This window comes from Aythya fuligula, chromosome 2, assembly GCF_009819795.1.
Source record: "Aythya fuligula isolate bAytFul2 chromosome 2, bAytFul2.pri, whole genome shotgun sequence".
Classification (NCBI taxonomy): Eukaryota; Metazoa; Chordata; class Aves; order Anseriformes; family Anatidae; genus Aythya; species Aythya fuligula.
This window is the reverse complement of record NC_045560.1, coordinates 151,243,799-151,266,692: the sequence shown is the minus strand read 5'-3', so window position 1 is coordinate 151,266,692 and position 22,894 is coordinate 151,243,799. Positions and strand designations below refer to the sequence as shown.

Below are 22,894 nucleotides of genomic sequence, written 5' to 3'. Positions count from 1 at the left end.
CACAAGATATTATCCCTGGGGTTAAAAAACTCCTGGTAAGGCTTGGTAATGTGCTTAGAACATCAAAAACATGAAATTTGTTCACTTATGCTCTGTTACTTCTCCACTCTGAATTTTCTACTCTACACACAAAAAGAAAAAAAAAAAAAAAAAGAAAAAAAAAAAAGCCCCCAGAGGAAAAATATTCTATTTTCATTGCAGTCACTTTTTTTTTATTCTACCAGTTGTTTTAGACCAGTGAGTTCAGTGAGTTACCGCCTTCCAGTAGAAGAATTTCAAGTCTAGAGTGTCCCAAACTCTATCTTCTTCAAAAAGGTTCAGAGAACATGATTGTGTATTCTACATTTAGAAATGTTTGTAAATCAGCTGCAGGTGTATGAGATGAATGTCCCATTGTCACTGGTTATGACTGTATGTTTTCCCAATCCATGCAAGGGCTCTTAGCCAACCTGCCCTCCTCCCCATTTCAGTGTGGATTATTTCTGCCTATAATAACTTCCAATCAACTACTAAGTGATGAAAGGTATTATTTCACATTTTCAGTTGATGGTAACACAGAATAAGTCATGTATTACCAGAGAATATATGTTTGCAGGAGCTGAATTAACAGCTTCTGAAGAGCTTTATTTTTTTTTTCCCCATTTATGGATGCTATATTATACTAACAGGTTGTGTTACTGGATTATAACTGAAAACCAATGTCAGATTCTTCCTCTTCTCCTCGACAGTAGACGTCTGTAATAACTGGGCAATGGCTGAGAAAGAAAAACACTGTATACATGGTATTTCTTTCACAACATATAATTATCTGTAACTCCATTTTGGTCTCATCTGAGCTTCCATAACTGATGACTGGTCTGAATCTAGTACTTATTTTATTCTGTATAACTATAGTGTCTGTTTGTTTTCATTTTATTTTTACCAATAATCCAAGACTGCATTATATTATATTAACAAATAAAAGTAAAATTAGCAGTATTTTCTCCTTGTTGCTTTCCAGCTGAGTGCAGAAAAACTAGATATTAAAATTTCAAATTTTCTCAAGCATGCCAAAAGCCATATCCCACAGGCTTTGCTTTTGTTACCCATGACTGCTTCCCTCCTGCTGAAAGTTACTTCATCCTTGATTCCTCCACAATTTTCACCTTTTTCCTTCCCTGATATCTCCTTGTTTTCAAAGAATACACCACTGCCTTTTATTTACAGTCCCCACCTCCATAAGACTAAGACTCCATAAGACTCTGCATTACTTTTGCAAAACTTCCTCTCTCACACCCTGTGTAAACCTAATTGATTCATGTAATTTCCTCTTAAACTCACTTATGACTCAAGATGCCAAGCTTTTTTATGTATTTATTTATTTATTTCTTATTTTCTTTTTCCCTGTACAGTTTACCCAGACCCAGAATGTTAATAGGAAGTAATTATTTCAGACAAAACCTCTTAATGAGTTTCCAGTGCCATAATCAAGAAGATTTAAAATTTAAATCACTAACAGTGTGGTTCCTATTTTAAGTATAGTTCTGGTCATATATATGATCATATAATATATAATCATATAATATATAATCATATATATCTTGGCTGGAATAGGCATAGGTAAAATTTTGAAATCTTGGACATTGAAAGACTTATTAGCAGCAAAGTTAAGTAGTCCAAAAAGCTTTTAAAAGTCATGCTAGAATTATCTTTGCTAAATGAAAGTCCATATATATATATATTTATAATATAACTTGAATAAAAGACAGGTCAGAACCATAATTGATGAAAGCAATTCCACAATTTAGACCAAGAAGAACATGAAGATTGCACTGAGGAAGAAAATCCATGAATTCCAAGTCAAAGACATATTAAAAAAAAAATACTTTCCTTCTTTACATATGTATTTTTTCTATTTGTTTAATTTTCCAAGATACACATGAACAAATGTATAAACAGAAAGTAAGTAAAAAAAAAAAAAAAAAAAAAAAAAAAGGTTGCAAAAGTATTGCAAAACAGTTTTCAAGTAATCTTGCTGTCATGCTTCCTTACTATATCTATGATTTTGTTATTACTTACCAGTAATGATGATGATTTATATCATCATTATTGTTACTACTACTACTACTATTACCACCACCACTACTACCACTACTACAATAGTGTTATACTGCTACTTTTTCAAGGGCACTTCAGGTAGTTCTAACATTTTTCTCTTTTTCTTCACAACTTGATCTGCTGACTACTTAACTTCCACGTTTATAACAAGTTAACATTTCCCATCAAAAACTTTCCTAGGTGCTAAATGAAAAACAAGCTGAAAATGATTCAACACTATATATACACTCTAAATTAGCTTTATAATATGCTGAACCGTGCCTTCAGCTTCAACATCTCCTGTGACCTATGCTGTTCAAAAACAAGTTCCATATCATAGGTTGCTTTGAACAATTTCTAGTTATGAAGATGGTACTGAAAAAGATACATCATGTGTATATAATTATTTTTAGGAAAATCTAGCCTATTACCTATGAAAAGCCACCTATTATATGTTTAAAAACATAGTATGATATTGGAGATTCTCTGCTTATGTTTTATTTTCTAGTATTTGTCTAGTGAGCAACTTCACTTTTCAGACATCCAGAGTATTCACCAATTATTTGATAAAGCTGCAAATGGTCATTATGGAATTTATATAAGAACTTAGTATTACTTTTTTCCTGTTTATTTAACAGAATACTACAGTTTCGTCTTTATAAAAAAAAATTCAAGGAGACATTGAGGCCTTATGATGTAAAGGATGTGATAGAGCAATACTCAGCAGGGCATCTTGATATGCTTTCCAGAATAAAGTATCTTCAGGCAAGGTAAGAATCCTCTGGGAAGTGGGGAAAATGTATAGTGCTGGCAAAAGCATAGTTGGTCTATTTGTGTACAAGGCCATCCAGAAGCTACGTCTTTGCACTTTCCTCTTCCCCAAAGAGTAAAGGTGAGTGAGCAGCTAGCTGGCATAGCTATAGAAAAGAGCACTGGCTCATAGTTAGAAGAAGGAAATCAAAAATCATGAGAATTTTCTTGATCATTGGTTCCTTTGATTATGGGGAAGTTTTCCCCCTTCTCTCCTTTGCACAGATAATCAGTAAAAGCAGTAATTACACTACATAGAACTTTCCTTTGTGATGGATTCTCTGCTGACCTGTGCCTCGTGAAAGACCTTGTATGAGTGAAAAAACAAATTAGCCTGGAAGGTTTCACATCCCCTTTGCTCAGATGTAAATTAACATATACAAAAATATTTTTTGAGCTCAGAAATTTGAGGAGAGCTCATGATGTTAGAAATCTGTGTCTACAACATGTCCCTGCAATGCTTGGGTGCCTAGGAAATATGTCCCTGCAATGCTTGGGTGCCTAGGAAATAGTTAGCTTTGCAAGTTTTGCCTTGATCTTTTTTAAACTCTACTTCCAAAACTCCCTTTTGAGTCTTTGTTACTGTTTTCTGCAGAGATCCATAGTTGTTTCTATCATGTGCTAGCATTTAGAGGTGGACTTATGCAGTTGCACTTTTCTTTTTTTTCAGAGTAGATATGATTTTTACACCTGGACCTCCATCTACTCCCAAGCATAAGAAATCCCAAAAGGGAGGAGCTTTTTCTTACCCTTCACAACAGTCTCCCAGGTGAAATTATTCTGCTTAGTATTTTGCACAGACCATAACAGATATACATGTTTGCTCATACCAAAAAGCATGCACTTAATTAATCCAGAAAGAACACTGTTATAGTAACAATACTAAGCGGATATGATGCTATAAGATACATATGTGTAAATGTTGAACGAGAATGAGACTAGCTTCCCTAAGAATTATGTATAATGGAAATATAAACTTAATGGCTTCTTAACTGTCTAGCTCAGATTCTCTGTGGTTTGCAGATGTGATTTTATATGGAATATGTATTTATGATTGCTGAAGTGCTGAATTTCTAACACTCAACTAGTGAAAACAGTTAAAAACTCAATAAAAATTGCCAACAATTTTAAGGTAAAATTAAAACTTAAAATTTCCTGGAGTGAAAAAAGTTTCATTATAGCCCCCACCGACAACAAACACAGAGTTTCAATGATGCAGCTTTAAAATCAATGACTAGAGGGAACTGCTGAAAATAAATTGCAACAACAGGTTTCTGGGTATGAATGTTACAGCATGTTATTGTATTCTTGCAATCCTGGTAGCAAAAATTCAATAATAAATGGCTTTGTTTTTTCTTCTGTTATTTACAACTATTAATCTGTCAATAAACACCCATGAAGAACCACACAAAGCCATCAACAATCTGTCCCCAAAGCTGTTACGGTTTCTCAGGACAAAAGTAATCTTACAAAAAATAAATTAACTTGGCTCTATCTGGTTTATCCCACCCAGTGAAAAATCTGAAAACATGAAAATATGAAGACAGAGCCCTACTTATATGGAAAGAGGCAATGATGATTTTGGAAACAAAGCAGATTGCAAAATTTGCATGAGCCATATCAGTGATAACCCAACCTGCAAAATCTGACATGTTTTAGTTATAGTTTCTGCTTTAAGATATATCCACAGCTGTGATTTTTGAATTTTGTCAAAAAGAGAGGACAAGAACTGGACCTGTTAAAACTAAAGTTTTAGGACATATTTTTTCTAAGTCATCTTAAGAACAGGAGCCTACAAATTAGTTTTCTAGACTTTGACACAGTTTGTGGAAAGACATAGTTTCCTTTGAAGTTGATTTGGAACCGTTTAGATAAAGATTTAGCTTGACAATGACCATCTCAGATCCCATGATGTTATAAATCAAGGTTCTTTAGTTAAGCAGAGGCTATCTTCCTACCTCTTGAGCTTACTTCATCTGACAGATGAGCAGTAGGAAATTGTGTAGAAGAATATGTATTCAGTAATCTACTTTAAATATCCAGGCGAGACTCTCTTTTCAGCTTTTCCAGTCTCTGCCACTTTCTATTTGGTTTAATGAAATGGAGAAAAAAAACACTCGACCATGAAACTCATATTCAAAGTCTTCACACAAACTAATTAGAAAGAATTAGATTTCAAAACATATGTCCATCTGTAAACCTACTATCAGAATAGACTGCAACATTTTTCACAAATCTGAAAATTTTCCACCAACTCTGAGATCAATTTCACTGACTGCCATTTTGAGCTTTTTTGTTTGCTTTTATTTTGCCTTAATCTCAGTCTTGATTTTGAACACCCAAAAAAAAAAAAAAAAAATTAATGAAACACAAAATCAGTAACCTATTCTTTAGAAATGCACTGAAATTGCACATAGCAATATTTTTATTCCATTTGTATTGCAAATAACCAGATCCAATCCTTTCTTAAATGGGGTTCCAATGAGCTATGTTAGTATACCACTAACATGGCATTTCTGTTTTCTGATATAAACTACTCAGTGTGATGCAAAGAAAAATGGAACACTAATAGATATATTAATTCTTTATAGAAATGATCCATATGTAGCCAAAGCATCTACAGCAGATACTGAAGACCAAAGTATGATGGGCAAATTTGTTAAAGTTGAACGACAGGTATGTAATTTCATGACAACAAAGGACACTGAGGTGCTTGTACAGAAACAATAAACTGATATCAATTATATGTCATTCTTTGTCTGACCCAGGCAGATTTGTATTGCTGGCGATCAAGCATCACAAAGATCTTGTACTAATGATCAAAAAACTATCTGATTATTTTTCCATGAAGTAATGTAATTACCTGGGAAGAGTAAATTTTGAGACCTGTTGAATGGTTGTAATTATGTATGGCAGCAAGACCCATACCAGCATGTTTAAGTGAGACTTTTTCACTCCATGCTTATCATGGCTGGTGTTTTGCTGTGAGTACAATGTTCTCTTGCAATGTTCTCTGGCACTCAGAATTATTGCCTCCACAGGATATTCTGTGTCTTCTTTATGCATTTTAATCATATGCTTAGAAAAACATGACACTCTCATTTTTAAATACATAACTAAGATGGAGGCAAGTTGCATTAATTCACAACAGGTCTTATCGTGGAATGTAGATGTTCAGGTGCAATATACCATCAAAAGAAAAAGGAAAATTAGTGCTGATATTTAACCCTTATGTTGTAGAACTATCAAGTTAGAGAGGAGGTCTGTGTGCAAAGGTAATTCCATCTGTTGCATTTTGGTAATAGCTATTTACAGTATGCTATCACAACTTTGATCATAATGTTGTATCCACCACTGGATAGTGGATTGACAAATACCCAACAATACAGAAAAAATGCTGGTACAATTCATAAGCAATTAATCTGAGGCAATTAGTATATAAACTGACATCCACTGCAGTCCAGCTTCCAAGAAAAAGTCATGATTATCTTGCAATTGTCTCATGATTATCTTTTAATTGCCTTCATGACCAGTAAAGATGGCAACACATAATTGTGGGGGAAGTATACCTATGAAAGCATTGATTATTTTATTAAATAACAAAACCGAGACAATATGATAAAATTGGTATTTTTCAGGTTAATGACATGGGGAAGAAACTGGATTTTCTTGTCGATATGCATATGCATCATATGGAACAGCTGCAAATACAAGTCGCTGAGATAAGTCCATTGAAAGAAACTGCTTCTCCTGCAAAGGAGAAGAGAGAAGAAAATAAGTATTCTGAATTAAAAACAATAATATACAAATACACTGAGCAGTGTGCTCATGAAACTCCATACAGCTTCCAGCAGGTTCCAGTCAACAAAGTCAGTCCTTATGGTTTCTCAGCACATGGTCATATGACTCATTCACAACATTTATCAACGGGTGGGCAAAACTCTGGCAAACTGCAAGCCACACCTTCCTCAACTTCATATGCAGAAAGGCCAACAGTTTTGCCTATATTTACATTGATGGACTCGCAGGTTAGCTACCACTCCCAAGGAGACCTGCAAAGCCCGTACTCAGACAAAGTGTCTCCAAGGCAGAGAAGGAGCTTAACAAGAGACAGCGATACGCCATTGTCCCTTCTCTCTGTCAACCATGAGGAACTTGAGCGCTCCCCAAGTGGCTTCAGTATCTCCCAAGACAGAGACGACTTTCCATTTGGCCCCAATGGGGGATCTGCATGGATGAGAGAGAAACGCTACCTAGCAGAGGGAGAAACAGACACAGACACCGATCCTTTTACACCAAGTGGCTCCATGCCTTTGTCTTCAACAGGGGATGGGATTTCAGATTCAATATGGACCCCTTCAAATAAGCCAGTTTAAAAGTTGGGGAGGGTTAGTCACTGGTTGACTTCTCCATGTAATGTAAGCATACTTTGTATATCTCTCTTACTCTACACCCAAAGCTTACTAGTTCAAAACACCAATGGCTGCATAAGATGCATGTGTAATTAGTGGTAGTCATTCTGCACCATTTCATACAATTTACTAATGCAGTTTTTTTCATGCTACCAAAACTAAGGAGCTTAGTTTTGAGCACGATTTGCATGACTTTACCCTATATAAATGGTACAGCTGATTTCTTCTATGATACATACCTATTTGATACTCTTCAATACAAGGTGGATTGATAACAGCCAAGATATGATGGTCCTTGCTACGCTTTGTAAACTGAGCAGCAAAGTCAAAACAGTTCCAGAAGCAATATCCTTTTGTGGAAATAAAAAGTCTGAATCCATTTTCCAATATAAGTAAATCAATTCTATCCAACCTAGGCAAAAGGATCTAATAGTCAAAGGGAAAAAGCTGAGTCAAAGTAAATAACATTACTGAAACAGTTTTGTAAACTAAATGTTTCTCATGTGATCTATTATACAACTACCCATGAATACAATGGCAAATGAAATACAATGCCAAATGAAACTAGGGGTAGATTAGTCATTGATATTTATTTACTGTATAAATTCCTCAAGATACTTTGAAAATCTCCACTAGTGGTTATAAAATTAATGGAAGTGCGACTACAATACTGTTTTGTAGAAAAAACTTTTGCCAAGCCCATTGGTTTCTTATGGGGACAAGGTTTCTTTCTGTTAAAAAAAAAAAAAAAAGTATTCAAAAATTCAAAAGGTATTCAATGTAGGGAACCCCAGGTTCCTACTCTCCACTCTTTTATTGACTTACATGATGTTAAGTAAGCTGCATAATGCAAGTGTGCTTCAGTTTCCCATCTGTTAATTCAGAGTTATACTTACATATATACAAGTTGTGAGACTCAATTCTCTAATATTTGTCAGGTGCTTTGAGCAGAGTCTCACTGTTTTGTTCCCTGGGGGTTCCACAGTGCAGGAAGATGCCAGGGTTTGGCTTACAGTTTCTCTTCAAAATGGACTGCTCCAAATCCATGTATGTGTATCATATTTAACATCAATGTAAAAATAAATAAATATCATTCTTGTGTCCTGTCCCTGAGCAACAGAGGTATAAGTATACTCATTAGGCCTCAGCCAAACATTTTGCATGGGAACTGGAAAATGTGTTGAGGGAGAGCAAGGAAACCATCCAGCCCACTGGGCACCAGGCAAAAATGAAACTGAGATCTCACCACCACAATGGGAATGTAGTATCTGCACAGCTAGTGCAAACAATCTGTCCAAATATCCTATGCAGGATTCACCTGATCTCAGTTCAGGAGTCCATGAAATAGTGTCCATCTGATGTCAAATTTTATTGCTATGCACTTTACAGCTGTGGAAAAATAATCAATACAGTCAGTGAGCGCAGGGTACAAGAACCAAAGCATACATCGTTTTTAGGATAGGATTAATCAGACCTTTAACTCCATTATTTACAATTGCCAATTGACTTCAAAGGGAGCTGAGGGTGATTTCCTTAGAAGTAGGCATGTCACAAATACCCACGGTCAGTGGATGAGGCTCTCACCTCCACCCCTTTGATCCATGGTGCAGCCTCTCTACCATGGCTCCTGTCCACTTTCTGTTAAGAATCATCCCTGCCACTCCAAATGTCTAATGAGTACTACCATGGCTAGAGCACCGACCAGCAAAGAAATAAGGATTTGACCAAAAAAGACATTAGAAAGTGATTTTTCTGTAGTGACTTTATACTGCAGCTATACAACTGAGCATCATTGATACATACAATTAGAACACAAGAAAGAGATGCACCCTACTGGGATTCCCATGTGTATCTGTAACTGGATCATGCACAGGCCTGGATAGAGTGTTCTTCGGTGAAAGACACCTTGTTGGGTTATTCCCACTATGGTAAACTTTGTGTTTGTTGATTCTTTCATATTTTTGACATCTCATCCAGGCATCTTCTATTCTTTTCCAGATATAGGCATTGCCTTCATCTTTATTATTTATTCTCTATTTAAGAGACATCTAAAGGATTAGGATTTTTGTACTCTTAAGACTGGATCTGCTTTTTAGCTAAAATCATGATACACCCTTCTGAGCCAAATCTTTAAGGAGAAGAAATTGCTGTAGTTACTTGAGTAAACAAAGCACACCAATTACAGCCTTTGAAGACTGAGCTGAGTCCATGGGCTATTCTGAGGTCAGTAACTATGATAATACAAGATACAATTTTGGTAATTACTTAATTGACAAATAGTCTGTGTTTGCTGCAGTTTCATGACTAAACTCAAAGAGAATAAAACTAGCTGATGAAAGTGTAATTCACTGTAATTTGACATATTGAGAAAAAACTTTTGGCCACCAATGATTCTAGGAAATACCTATACTGTAGTTGCTGGAATCTCTTTAATGTAATAATATATATCAATGGTGAGTCATAAAACTTAACCCTCATGTGATGAATGAAAAGTAATGAAAACTTATATTAACATTGCTAGACTTCTTCTGAAGTTGTGTGTAAGTATATGGTAGACAAGCTTGTTTCATATTTCTAGTATGCCAAGTGCCTGACATTCCTACTGATTTCAGTGGAGTTTGGCCCTTCTTAAGATTCTTTCTAGAGATGAGAAATCAAAAATCAAGACAGCCCAAAGCCAAGTGCAATTTGAGAAATTTGTTTGTGAAGACCTTTGACAGTGGCTATGCCATGCAATTCTCTGCTCAGTTCTCCCTCCAGTTCTTCAGTTCAGGTTTCTAATCTCTCCTATGCCAGGTCATATAAAAGGAATATTTTCTCAGTATTAATCCTGGCTGAAAACTTGCAAATCAACTCATTAAAAAGGTACATTAATTTTAAGAAAAAATCCAAGCAGAGGCAGGGTTTTGGATCAGTCTTATCTGCACACAAAAGTGCACCCCTAGGGAAATCAGGATTTGGGCTACCCTAAAATCTGTGCACTGCAGCAGCTGAACTACCTTCAAATTTGCATTTGCAATGCACTGTAAGTACCAATTTACATAAGTAGGTTAAAAACACAGGGCCAGGTGTCTGTAGTTACATCATGAAATATTTAATGACATGCTAAGTGACCAGTTAGGGCCTGCTTCATCCTAAAGGTGCTGGTGGCAAGTTCACAAAGGCTGTGTACAGTGGGCATCTCTGGGTCCTCTGGAAAATACACTAGGTGAGGGTCAAGTATGGTCTTACTAGCTTATTTTATTATTTATTTTACCCAACACACTTATTTCCATTGAAACCAGTCACTGGTCACTTCAGAAGGGCAATGTGCTCAGCAACACTGTCTTTCTAGATCATCTGGATTAAAACAAAACAAAACAAAACAAAAAACAGAGTGTATTCATGCTGTTCTTTGTGGTGGCAATGTAAATGTGTCTAGATATCACCAGTAAGGTGAGACCTGGAAATCTTCCCAGATCTGAGATGTGCACCAAAACTTCATAAAACTCCAGCTTAGGTTGAGTCCAAGAAGTGTGTCAACCAAGGAGCTGCAGTTTGTGTGTCTGCCAGAGATACTGGGCAAAACAAACAAAATAAAGTATCTGTGGCTGTTAACCCTGGAAACATTTAAAAGGTTAAGACTGTTTCTCAGAGTAGGTTTTCCACAAATAAAGAAAAAATTATTAACAATTTCAGGTGGGAGAGTCATCCAGGTCCATTATTACTCTTCATACCCGTCTTTCATCAGTGTGTGGCATTCCAGTCTTCAGCTATTAGTCTTCTTGGAGTTAAATCTTTCTGGAATCTTTGTTTATGTATAGTTAACATAAGAAAACAATTAATTGTTGGGATCTGCCCTTTGCTGACTCCTATGAGTAACCAAGAATACATTTCAGGCCTTGAAATGATTTTTATAATTAGCAAGTGTGGGGTTTTCTCTGCTCTCCTTTAAGTCAGTAAGAAGCCTCAAACAAATGCACTGGGTCAGAATTAGGTCCTAATCTGCCTTTATTTATGAATTTCAATGATTTTGAGATATTTTTACACTGATTTTTCTGTCACTGTAAATGAAGCTTATCTGTAAGTTTTTGGAAAAGTGAATATGTGTTTACATTCTGTACTTCTCTTTGCAACATTATCATCAGTCAGGCTTCCACAAATTAAATTTAAAGCAAGAATATTTCATTAATGCAGAAGTGAATGTCTAGGCTAAGCACACTGTTGTAGAAAATGTGGTTTATGCTCCATTTAGCAAATTGCTCCTTTAAGAAAAAAACTAGTCAGGTAATGGCTGTTGTCCTTACCTTGGCTTTTCCCTGTGCTAAATTAGTTGGTTTGGCTCCTGTTAAAATAACTGGGAACTACACATATAGAGGTATTGATAGTATCTGTCCCCGAGCTGACTTTGGGTATATTTATTTGATTCTTATCTCTAACTTTGCTGCATTGTTATGGTTCAGAGTGGAAATAGTTATATATTAGTCTGTTTCAAATTGTGGCCCAGAAATGCCACAAACTAATTCCTGCCTGAACCCTTGTGTAGCAGGACGGCTGACTCGTGGCCTTCAGGTGAGCACCGTGGTCCGATCAGTTTGCAGGATCAGCAATCAGAAAATGTAAATTAAAGCAATCAGAAAATGTAGATTAGGAAGCAAATTCGTCCCTGCTGGGAGCCCAGTTTTTGCAGGAACTAGATTTGTCCCACTTAGTGCAAAGCATGTGAGAAAGAGACAGATCTTAGATCCTTGCACCCCTTCACTAAGCTTTAGGTGCCAAGAGCAAACGAAAATTTTCTACAGCACCTCATGAATTTGAAGTGGTATCACTTTTTCAGAAGGCCAACTGAACACAGGTATTGCCTTTAAAAGACCATTTCCAGAGGTGCAGAGGAAGAAGGGGCCATTTTGAAGTGTCTTTAGCTGGGCACCATGAGAATGAAGACACTGGATATCACTATTACTTCTGATTATTTAGGCTGTAAGATTTGATCCTTCCCTGTTCAGCTTTCGGCAGCTTCCCTCTGAAGTAAAGTGAAGCAAAAAGCAGGATCCTATCTCCATCCTCCAGAATATGCTGAGATTGAAGGTTACATAGACAACTGCATTTTGTTTTCTAGTTATGGCATCTTATTATTACTAGTATTTGTGCCTTGCTCACTGAAATTTTCTCCATGCTACAAAGATGCTTTTCAGATTCTGGCTGACAAGGGAACACAACTTTTTTACAAGTGGCCTTTAGTGCTCTTTATAATATTATTTATTGTAATTTTTAAACTGTATGTGTAATTTATATTCTGGCACTGTCCAATATTTGAACAACTTTAATATGTTTATTTCAATATATTATGCAAACAATACTTCTTAACTGATTTTTTATGTTCTGTCTTTAAAAACTGCACCACTTATTAATAAATAGAAATTTCAATTATGATGTGGAGGAATTTCTTTTCATTTAAAGCATGATATATTCACACACATTCAGGGAACATGATATCAAATGTCCTTCCAGCAGATACTGGCAAAGATCTTCCATGCAGGAGTGAGTAAGCTATCGATGAGTAAAGTATAAAGTATATATGAAGTTTATAAGTAAAAGTCTGTATAAAGTCTATAAGTAAATCTTACTATGAGTAAGCTTTATCCTTCTTCCACACTTAGTCCATTATAATACAATGCATAGTAGATTGAATTATTAATTACTTCCTTTCATTTAGTAGCCATGCAACTTACACATATTTGGTCATAAATGTGTGGGAAAATGAAAACTAGTGGAAAATACATTCAGCTGGAAATATTTCCTGAAAGCACTATGATTGGAAGGAAAAGGAACCGCAATCTCATACACATCAGTATCAGAAATATCAGGTGCAGCGGGTCTGATTTTTCTCAGTGACAACAGTCATGTAACAGTTCAACGCACAAAGAAGATACATGTTTTTATTCTTGTTAGACAGTTTTTGCAATGAATAGATGGAAAATAGTGCTTTTCAGAGGACGGTTCAGTTTGTCATATTGCAAATGAACCAGATTCAGGTGGTGCCTCTCTCGGGTGGTGCCTGTCTTTAACCAGCATTTTTCTTAACCACAGAATTCAATATGACCCACTTAGACACAAATATATTTTAGATAGCTAGGTGAGGTGAGATGAATCATATCTTTTCACAGAATCATAGAATCACAGAATCATTCAGGTTGGAAAAGACCTCTAAGATCATCTAGTCCAACCTTTAGCCTACTACTGACAAGTCCACCACCATACCATGAATGCTACTTAAGTCTACATCTACACATTTCTTGAAGACCTTCGGGGATGGTGACTCAACCACTTCCCTTGGCAGCCTGTTACAATGCTGCACAACCCTGTCAGTAAAGAAATTTATCCTAATATACAACCTAAAACGGAGAGACTGAGATGTGCAAAGAATCAGTTCAGAGAGAAGGCTGAAAGGTAACTGTCCTGAACAAGACAGGAGAGCACATGGCACATGAACTTTTTCCCAAAATATGGCTGGACCCAAAGGGATAATTTTAAGGCATTCCCTGTGTCATCAGCATCATGATTTTCACCAACCTTTGCTTAAAAATTGAAATTTAACTAAAAATATTTCTTTAATTTTTGTGGTAGGTAAAAATGTATTCAGCAATTAATCCAGTTTGTGATCTAAGTTTTACACCTCTGTAAATCGGGAGTAATTCAAAAAATCTTAAAGTAACACAACATCCAATTGTTTCCAAGTGTTTATGTTTTATTTTGTTTCTTTGTTTTTAGAATGGTTCAATTTAAATAGGATCAGTGCCAGGCTCTTACAAACAAATTTTATCAATTTTTCCAGAGATTGACAATATTAAATATATATATATTAATAAATAAATAAATCGACTAAAGCATGGAATTATGAATATCTAGGCTTCAGTTTTCCTCAAAGAATAAGTATGACACGAGCATTTTCTTTCTTCTCTGCATTTCTCTCCAGGCAAATACAAAGCTATTTTAAATGTATTCACACCATTTTATAGGCAGTATTACCATGCATTAACATTACTTAGCAATGAACAGCTAACTGAATAGCTACCTATGCAGTAGAATTCTTTTGCAAAGCAAAACAGACAGCCACAGTAATGACATTTAAATGAGTACTTTACAGACACAATAGGTGAACCACTCAGCTTTTGCTCACCTGAACTGAAATATATTGCATTAAAATTTCCCTTTGGCAGCCACCCAAATATGCACACGTGCCAAATCACTGGATTTCACTAAGGCACTGGTTCTGCTCTAAGAATCATAGTCAGAGAGTGGTTTGGGTTGGAAGGAACCTTAAAAATGATCTAATTCCAACCCTCTGCCATGGGCAGGGACACCAGGATGCTCAGAGAAATCTTCTAAGAAACAATTTTCTAAAATGAGAACAAAATATGATGACTATATTCAGACAAGAGCCCAGCTTGTATCCAGGGAGATTTCCACTTTTTCAGACTCTTCTTATGTTTATATGGGACTGCTGAGACCATATATAGTTGTTCTCTGCCTGAGCAGAGCATGGCCAAGACTTCTGAATGTTTTATAATGGGTTAGTATTGATGCCTTCAGTATAATCAAGCAATGCTGTCAGGGGTGGTGGCTTATTCACTTCTGCAAGTGCATTCTTCTCCAAGTGCATCCTTCCCTTACTTCTCAGGGTACTTATCAGGGAATTTTGATTTTTAGCACTCTTTCCACAGTCTTGAAAATTAGCTCAGAAAAAAAAATAATAATAATAATAAAAAAAAATGCCCTTTAACGTCAAGCATTCTGTTGGACCACAGAGAAGAGAAGGAGTCAAGACAGCCAAGTTGCATGGCACAGACCAGCAGGTGAGCTAGACTGCCATTAAAGAAATTGCACTCCAAGAAGGTTTTTCAGGCATATGGCCCTGATGGCTGTTAGCCCAGTGGACTCAGGACAGCACTGCAGCTTCTCTCCTTTTCCTTGTGTCAGACACAGATGGTCATCAGAACACAGACCAGGGATTATGAAAAGAGAATATGATGTAAGACATGCTGTGAATATTTTGGTACGTTTGCAGGGAACAGCTGTGTGTCTGACACGTATATCAGAAATAACAACACTGGATAAATCGTTAAATATTTTATAAGTTCTGAACTGCTGAAACTTCTGTTTATCTAATCAAAGCCCTATGAGTTTCAAGATCTACAAATGTGAAGTGTTCGATCTCTGACTGTTGTTTTTAGAAGCCCCAAAGGAGCAATGCAAGACATTGCATGAGTCTGTAAAAGTCTCATGGGATCTCTATACCATGCAGAGAAGAAAACAAAATCATCAGAAGCCCACCAGAAATGAACTTTGTTTTGAGATTCAGTACATTCCCTGTAGTTTCCATGTTGCTTTATAGACTGGGAAACACAATTTATGCAGTCAATGCAACAGCCATTGTGCTCGCTGCTTTTTCTGGAGAAACATTTATGCTATGAATGAACATTTGGTGACAGAGCTCTGAAGAAAGATGCTTGTTGCAGGAAGAACAGCTGAAAACATGACAGACACTAGTATGGTCAGATCATGTTCTCCCTTTATTACCTGAATAGTCTGACTTTTATAGCAAACTTAACAGGGGCAGATAGTGTCTCACACAAGATTATTGGTCAAAAGCACTCAGACAAACAACTGCAAGAAAACAGCACCACCTGCAAGAAAACAACCCCCTTGTGATTAGCAGTCATGTAGATCCCATCCTTGAAGCCAGCTGCTGGCAACAATATTTTTTAAATTCCTCAATCGGGCGATGTGGGAACACTGTCATGGGAACTTCTCATAGTCATCATGGTAGCTTGGTTTGCTCAGCTGCAGCAAGTCATGGCCTCCTTGCTGTTTCAAAAATCCCTCAACAAATACTTGCAATAGCTTTGTTCTTTTAATGAGAGTGCAATGAGTATAACTCAGTAAATATGTTTTTCTCTACCCACTGAGGCAGCTCATCTGACTCTGCTATATTTTTTTCTTGTCACAATATGTCAATAACTCCATTGAGAAATTGAGTTACTACTCAGATACTCAGCTCTCACAGCTACTCAGTTCTTATGCTTTTAATTCTTCTTCTGTTGGACAAGCAATAGCAGTCTTCAGATGACAAAATTCTGGGTGGCCAAATCTTGGCCTGCTTAACCAAGTGAACCAGAGTACAGGTGGAAAAAAAAAAATGTGTTCAAGACACAACATCTTTCTAATGTTCCAGATGCAGTCATTTTCTGCCTTGTAATATGGCAAAAACAACTCCTAGACCTTTTCCACATCAGCTGTGATAACTACTTGCTATTGTCATTATATAATTTTCAGTTTCCACACCTTTTTTTTCTTCCTGTTTCTCTCCCTTTCCTTCTTTCCTTAATAATATGCTTAAATTCACAAAAGTTTTACAATATCTGAAAATTTAAAGAAATATTTTAGCTACTTTAGACATACAAATAGATAAAACTTTCTTACTGGAAGCTAGTAAATTCAAGTTAAATGGCTGTAGAGTTTGGTATTCGTTCTTTTCAGGGACTTTTCTGTTGTTAGTACCAATCTTAGCAAAATCTTAATGAAAAAGATTAAAGAGATACTATTATAAAGAATGGGATTCATTTGCAATTCTAAATAAATTTCCCCAAATAGGAAAGACATTTTAAGGACAGGAATAAATAGAAGTTAATATATATACATAATTTCCCCTTAAGAGATTAAATTTATTTTACTCTTCCGAAAGAAGAGTAACAAAGAAACATGATTACATTTGAGAATTGTACTTAATGAAATTTGTGCAAAAATAAATAACATTTAGTTAGAAAAATAGTGCTAAGATTTTCTGAAACGTAGAAGTGGGAGGGGATGCTGGGTGCTAACTCTGGCTCAGGTCACAAGAACATGATGCTGGAGCCCTTGCCATCACTCATACACATTGCAACTGCTTATGTAGCATGGTGTTTTGAAACCATTTAACAAAAATTGTTCAATGGTTTTAACAAGAAAAAAGTAGTGCATCATCTCCATGCTGTGTTCCCAGCCCAGAGAGATAAAGCACCAACATTGGGACTTTGCTTTCTCCCTCCTTCCCAGTCTTCTTTCTTACAGGTAAATCAAAGGCTTGTGGCATGAAACTGTGTTTATTTAACTTGTATTAGGGGAGGACTTCTGTGTAGCTTTCAGCAAATTAATGCTTTTACATGGCAACTTATATGAATTACGCATCTATATTACGTTGCTGAGAACACACTAAAAATGACTTTACTTGTTCTGGATTTTGAGATGTCAGTTATGGACACAGCTCTGCCACACAAAGAGGCACTGAAAAAAGAAGGCACGTAAAGACTATACTCCTGAGAAAGCTGTTTGCTCAGAGTGATGCTCTGAGTGAGAACACCACATTGTCCTGAAGAGTCAAAGTTGGGGCTGAACAATAGCACCTTCCCCGGTCACCTGAGCATCGCTCTGCAGCTGAGCAAAGTTAAAATTACAGGGTCCCAGGGCAAAACACAGCATGAGGGAAAACCTGCTGAAAGTCAAATTATCCTCATAGCCAAACATCAAACGGTTGGAACAGATCCCAGCACACACATTTTCTTGGCTATACCTGGTTTTGTGAGCTGCTACAGAGAGAACTTTCATCCCAGTCTTGTTGATGAGATATTGAGCAACTGGTAATTAAGTCAGTAAAAGCAAAGTAAGTCTTGTCAAAGAAAAGATGTTTCCAAGTTCCTCAAGCTGCAGCATTTAGTCACGATTCACAAAAATTTTCCTGTATATCATATCAGTAACTTCCAGATAGAATTAGATAATTCTAGATGCAATAACACCACACTGAATATTTTTTCTTATTTTTTTTTATTTTTTATGAAAAGCAAAGTAAAAGAAGATAAAGGTAAGAATGTGCATGTGTGTGTGTGTACACGTTTAAGTTTAATGTTTGCCAGATATAATTGTTACACGTTGTGTTCCAGCTTTGGAAGTTCTTGGGCTTGTAGGACAGATGGAGACACCACCCTAACATACACATAGCATGACCCATAAATTTCTTTGCTGTAAGAAACCAAGAACTGAAAGTATATGACTGAAATCAGAACCCAGCAAAATCACTTTCTTTTATCTGACATTCTGGAGGACTACGGTGTTTTAGCCATTGCAGTAAGTGTCTTTGGGTAACAGCACAGCTCTTTCTGATATAATTAGTGGAAGTGAAAAAGTGAGACAATGCAATTAAAGGAAGAGAGTTAAATAAAGTACAAACAAAACAAGTCTGATGACACACCAGTTACCCAGGCAATATCAGCAATAATCAATTAAGTAGTGCTGGGGAACAGCCCTACAACCCAAATGCCTGTGTCATTAATAAGACCATGACATTGATAGGAAGTCTTGGAGTACTCATGATCCAGGCCAGCCAGCAGCCTCAACATTTCCCAGGACGAATACGGGAGGTGAGGAGAGGCCAGGGACCATCCTGTACAGCCAGTTTGTCATACATGACATCTGCCAGGTCTTCTTTGTCCTCTACCAGGGGTCAGACTACTCCTCGGCTGAGGTTTTAAACTGGTTCTTAAAGAACCTTTTAGTCCATTGACTGACTGGTTGCAAATTCCTTTTAATTTCCTCTCTTTCCTTTAATTATCATAAGGTTTTGAATGACAGCATTCCTCACATGTTGCAGTGGCTTATGGTAAAGTATCTGATTTTAACCAAGCTGGGCTTAAATCCACTGATTTCAGAGGGATCACTTGCCATTGGAGCAAATGGAAGCAGAATTTTACTCACAGCTTCCAGTGACGATCATCTCTTGGCTTATGCTAAATATCACTCAACACGACCAAAATTGCTCTACATCATTGTTGTGACCAGCTTGCTCTTCCTTCCCCGCCACTTCAACACAATGCCAGACAATTTTCTGATTTAATCTGTCATTTTGTTCCTTTTGATTTTCTACAGTTAAGACACACACTAGTTTCTTCCATATTCTCCCAAAAACACCCCTTGTTTAAATTGCTATCGCAAGCATGGATAAAACTTTATCAAAGGGGTTTCATCTGGCCTACCTCTCCCTGTAAAGGTGTCATTGGCCTAATTGCAGTAAAATGAGCTGTCCCTTTAAAAGGGGGGAAAAAAATCCTTTCTACTTTGCAGTTCAAGTCATTACTGCCAAAAGGAGCTTCCAGTCCTAACCTGGTGTGCCACAGAGTCATTCCATGAGGGATTCAGTGGGTATTGTGTTTGCTTACGATTGTGTTACCTTTAGTTAGTATTTCTGGGATTAGGATGACAATTTTCACTGGATTTTAAAGCAAGATTATCAAGCCTATCTACTCAAAGTCTTTCACTAAGTGGTTATTAAGACCTGGTGATAGCCTCCAGTCTTATATAGGCTTTGAAGATAATCATCTTTGTCAAGAGAAGTCGGGTAAGTTGATATTAATTATTCCAGATCTCAGTCATTTCAAATGTACTTAGAGGGAATCATATTGTACAATATCTGTGCTATTATTGCTGAATGAGAATATAGGAAATGAAATGTAATTTCATTAGAGTATTGCTTAAATTCTGGTACAAATAAACCTTAACTTAAAAAGTGGTTGTAGCAATCTAATGAAGTGTGTAATTGTAACAAAGGCTTATTTTCATATTAACATGGAATATTTCTTTAGACCGGGTGTATCATGGTGTGTTTAAAATGAGAGGTGACCTTTAGATGGTGAGACTGAACAAAGGTAAGGAAATTAATTTAACTCAAGGAGTTTTATTATTATTATTATTATTGGTCTATTAAATTCTGTCCCACTCTTTTTAAAGTGAAGATATGGAAAAATTACTTGACAGTTGTTTATAGAGGGGAAAAAAAAATAAATGAAAACAATTCAAACTTCATGGTTACTTGCTGCATTAAAATGATTTCAATGAAGCATAGCTAATAACCGTGTTAATTAATCCCAAAATCTAGAATAGCACAGGGGAATTTAATAAGAGGTCTTCATGAGTGCATAAAGGTAGTCTGAACTAGATTAAACCCCCCAGTTCAGCAGGTCAGGGAACTCTGGATTAACAGTTCTGAGTAAAATGGATTTTAGTAATATTGTTCAGCTTAAAACCAACACAAAAGTTGTATTAATGTATCCAGTAGTGGCAAAGGGGAATTTGTACCTAAAGGCCTGATCTACATCTTGTATCAGATACATTTTTGGAACAAAAATATTCACTGAAAGTCAGTTTATGGAATTTATCTGTCTGCTCATGGTTGTGTGGCCCCTGTTCCTTTAACACCTGCAAATCTCGCTATATTTTGCAATAGAAATTTTTAGTGATTGTGAGTTAGAGTCCAGGGAGGGATTCATATTTGCAATCTGGACATGTATTTTAGTTATCACAGTAGTGTCGCTTATGTTGGCAAACAAAAGAGATACAGTTACAGAGTAATAAAGACTTGTCCCTGGTAGATTAAAAATTAGAAATCAGATAACCAGAATAACGCAAACATGACGTGTATCATAAGAGTTAATATTACTAATATGCACACTGTTGAGAGATAAGATGTTTCAGGTAGAAATTCTAGGAATATTTGTCATAGATGGCTTTAAAATTTAATTGGACAGCACAAATGTTCAGAGAGGTAATGCTCGGAAAAGATCTTGGAAAGCAGCTAAAACCTAATGCTTCAAATTTAAACCACTGGCTAACTGTTGAGCACTAGTGGCAGTCTTTCCAAGACACTGTTTTTAGTACTAAAGTTTCTCTGCAATTTCTTTTTAAGAAGCTTGTAATGGGCAGAAAATTAAAGCTGACATCCAGTCGAAACAAGCCTTCACATGAATGGAGAAATTTCCATTAATTCCATAGCAATATTGTTTAATATTTTCATGTTAGAAGTAGACAGGATTTGGTTTATGATCCATCCTTCAAGGTTATGTTTGCATTTTGTCCCAATCATCAAATATTTTACTTGATTGAGTCTGCAGCCTGTAGAATGTAATCTCAGCTACGTGTGGGCACAATGGCCACACTAACACTTGCTCTGAATTCCTGCTGCAAAGCAGCATTGTATGTGGAGAAACTTGGCTGTGGTGGTAAGCCTGGAGGAGCAGCTCAGCTAGGAGGACAACTGTGAGCTGCACATTCAGGTGAGCAGGAAAATGTCTCTCAATGTCCGCGAGATACTTCTAAGCACACCTTTGTACTTCATTCTCTATTTTGTTTCTCTTTTTACAGCTTCTTGTTTTCTTCCCTCTTTTCCAATGTGTTTGTTAGCCCCTGCTAACATTGGAAACATGTTCTTCATATAGGCCCTGCTCTCTCACATGCTGCATTGAGTCCTCTGTCAGATGTTTTCCCTGTTCTACCAGCATGAACAGCTCTGGGACAATTTAAATAAATTAGTAATGAAGGCAAATCCCTGATACGAAGTTATCTACAGCCTATCACCCCTTTTACTTGTGAATCTTCATAGAAAACATCTGCGCTTGCACATCATTTTGCAAAATACTCTTACGAACAGCAAGGACTTTGGGGTTAGCTCCATGGTGACCCAGGAGAACCCACGCTGCTCAAAGTATGTCCTGAAAATGAAGTCTTTCCACTTCGGTGAAAGCATTGATCGGTAACTGTAGGGGGAGATGAAGTGGAGCAGATGGAGTCCTTTTTTCTCACCTCCTAGCTTTGGGTCTCTCTCTCGCCACACAGCCAAAATCCCCATGAAGGGCAGAAGTTTGGGCTTTTCTTCCAGTCTGAGCAACAAAGACCCTCTAGCCAAGGCTAGCCTTATGTTGCAGGAGCAATGCAGTGGCAGCACTGCTGTTGGCTGTGTTTTGTGTCCCTTGGACCATCATGCATAGAGCCAGCATGGGCAGTGCAGCCTGGTCATACACCGTGTGCAGGGAATGGGTCATTAGGAGCACGCTCAGGGGGAGGTGTATGGCCCATAAACACTGAACTGTCTTTGTGAAGCTTGACTCATCCTAAAGGAGATCTCGCAGAGCTAAGGTGTCAGTTACTTCTCATAGTACAGGAATAAAAATTTTTGAATTTCTCTTAAAAACAAACAAAAATCCAGCAAAACATACTGCTGCTGGCCTCAGCCAAACACACAGCCCAACAGCACCCCCTTGACGAGAGCTCTCAGGCCACTTCCATTGACTACATGCACCTGCCACTGTAGCCCTCCAGCTCCAAAAGCTGTGTAGTGACAAACCTCCCCATGACATGGTCACCCAGCTCTCCATTCCACAAACTCACCTGAACTCCAGAGCCTGCTCTCCCCAGCATGATACTTCCATCATGTCAGCATGTTAGCAGACTTGAGCAAACCTGCTAGTCTTCCCTATTAAAGAGTCCATAGATGCAGAGAAAAATCTCTCAGAAGTCCCATTAAGCTTCGTAGTCTGGACAGTGGAAGAACAGCTAGATTTCCCTGGGTGTCAGGCCAGCATTACAATCATGGTCTATAGTCTACCTGTTGCTCAGATCCTGAACATCGTTACATGGAGAAACAAGTTTAGGATTGTTGATGTTAAATCTGGACACTGGACACTGGACTCTGCCTATGAATAACTTTTTGAGCCCACATAAAGAAGATGGGTTATGAAATCTGGGGAATGAGACTT

At 37.0% G+C, this 22,894-nt stretch overlaps 1 protein-coding gene across 2 annotated transcripts in view; it reads left to right on the top strand.

The window, feature by feature from the left end:
* Nucleotides 1-12,707, top strand: part of KCNQ3 (potassium voltage-gated channel subfamily Q member 3) — a 199,534-nt gene extending 186,827 nt beyond the window's left edge. For both annotated transcript variants that reach the window (XM_032182574.1, XM_032182573.1), the window contains 4 exons: nucleotides 2,715-2,846; nucleotides 3,557-3,655; nucleotides 5,478-5,562; nucleotides 6,525-12,707. In XM_032182574.1, coding sequence (XP_032038465.1) covers nucleotides 2,715-2,846; nucleotides 3,557-3,655; nucleotides 5,478-5,562; nucleotides 6,525-7,262 — 1,054 coding nt within the window. In that variant the 3' untranslated portion in view covers nucleotides 7,263-12,707. The remainder of the gene's footprint in view (nucleotides 1-2,714; nucleotides 2,847-3,556; nucleotides 3,656-5,477; nucleotides 5,563-6,524) is intronic.
* Nucleotides 12,708-22,894: the final 10,187 nt, after the last annotated feature.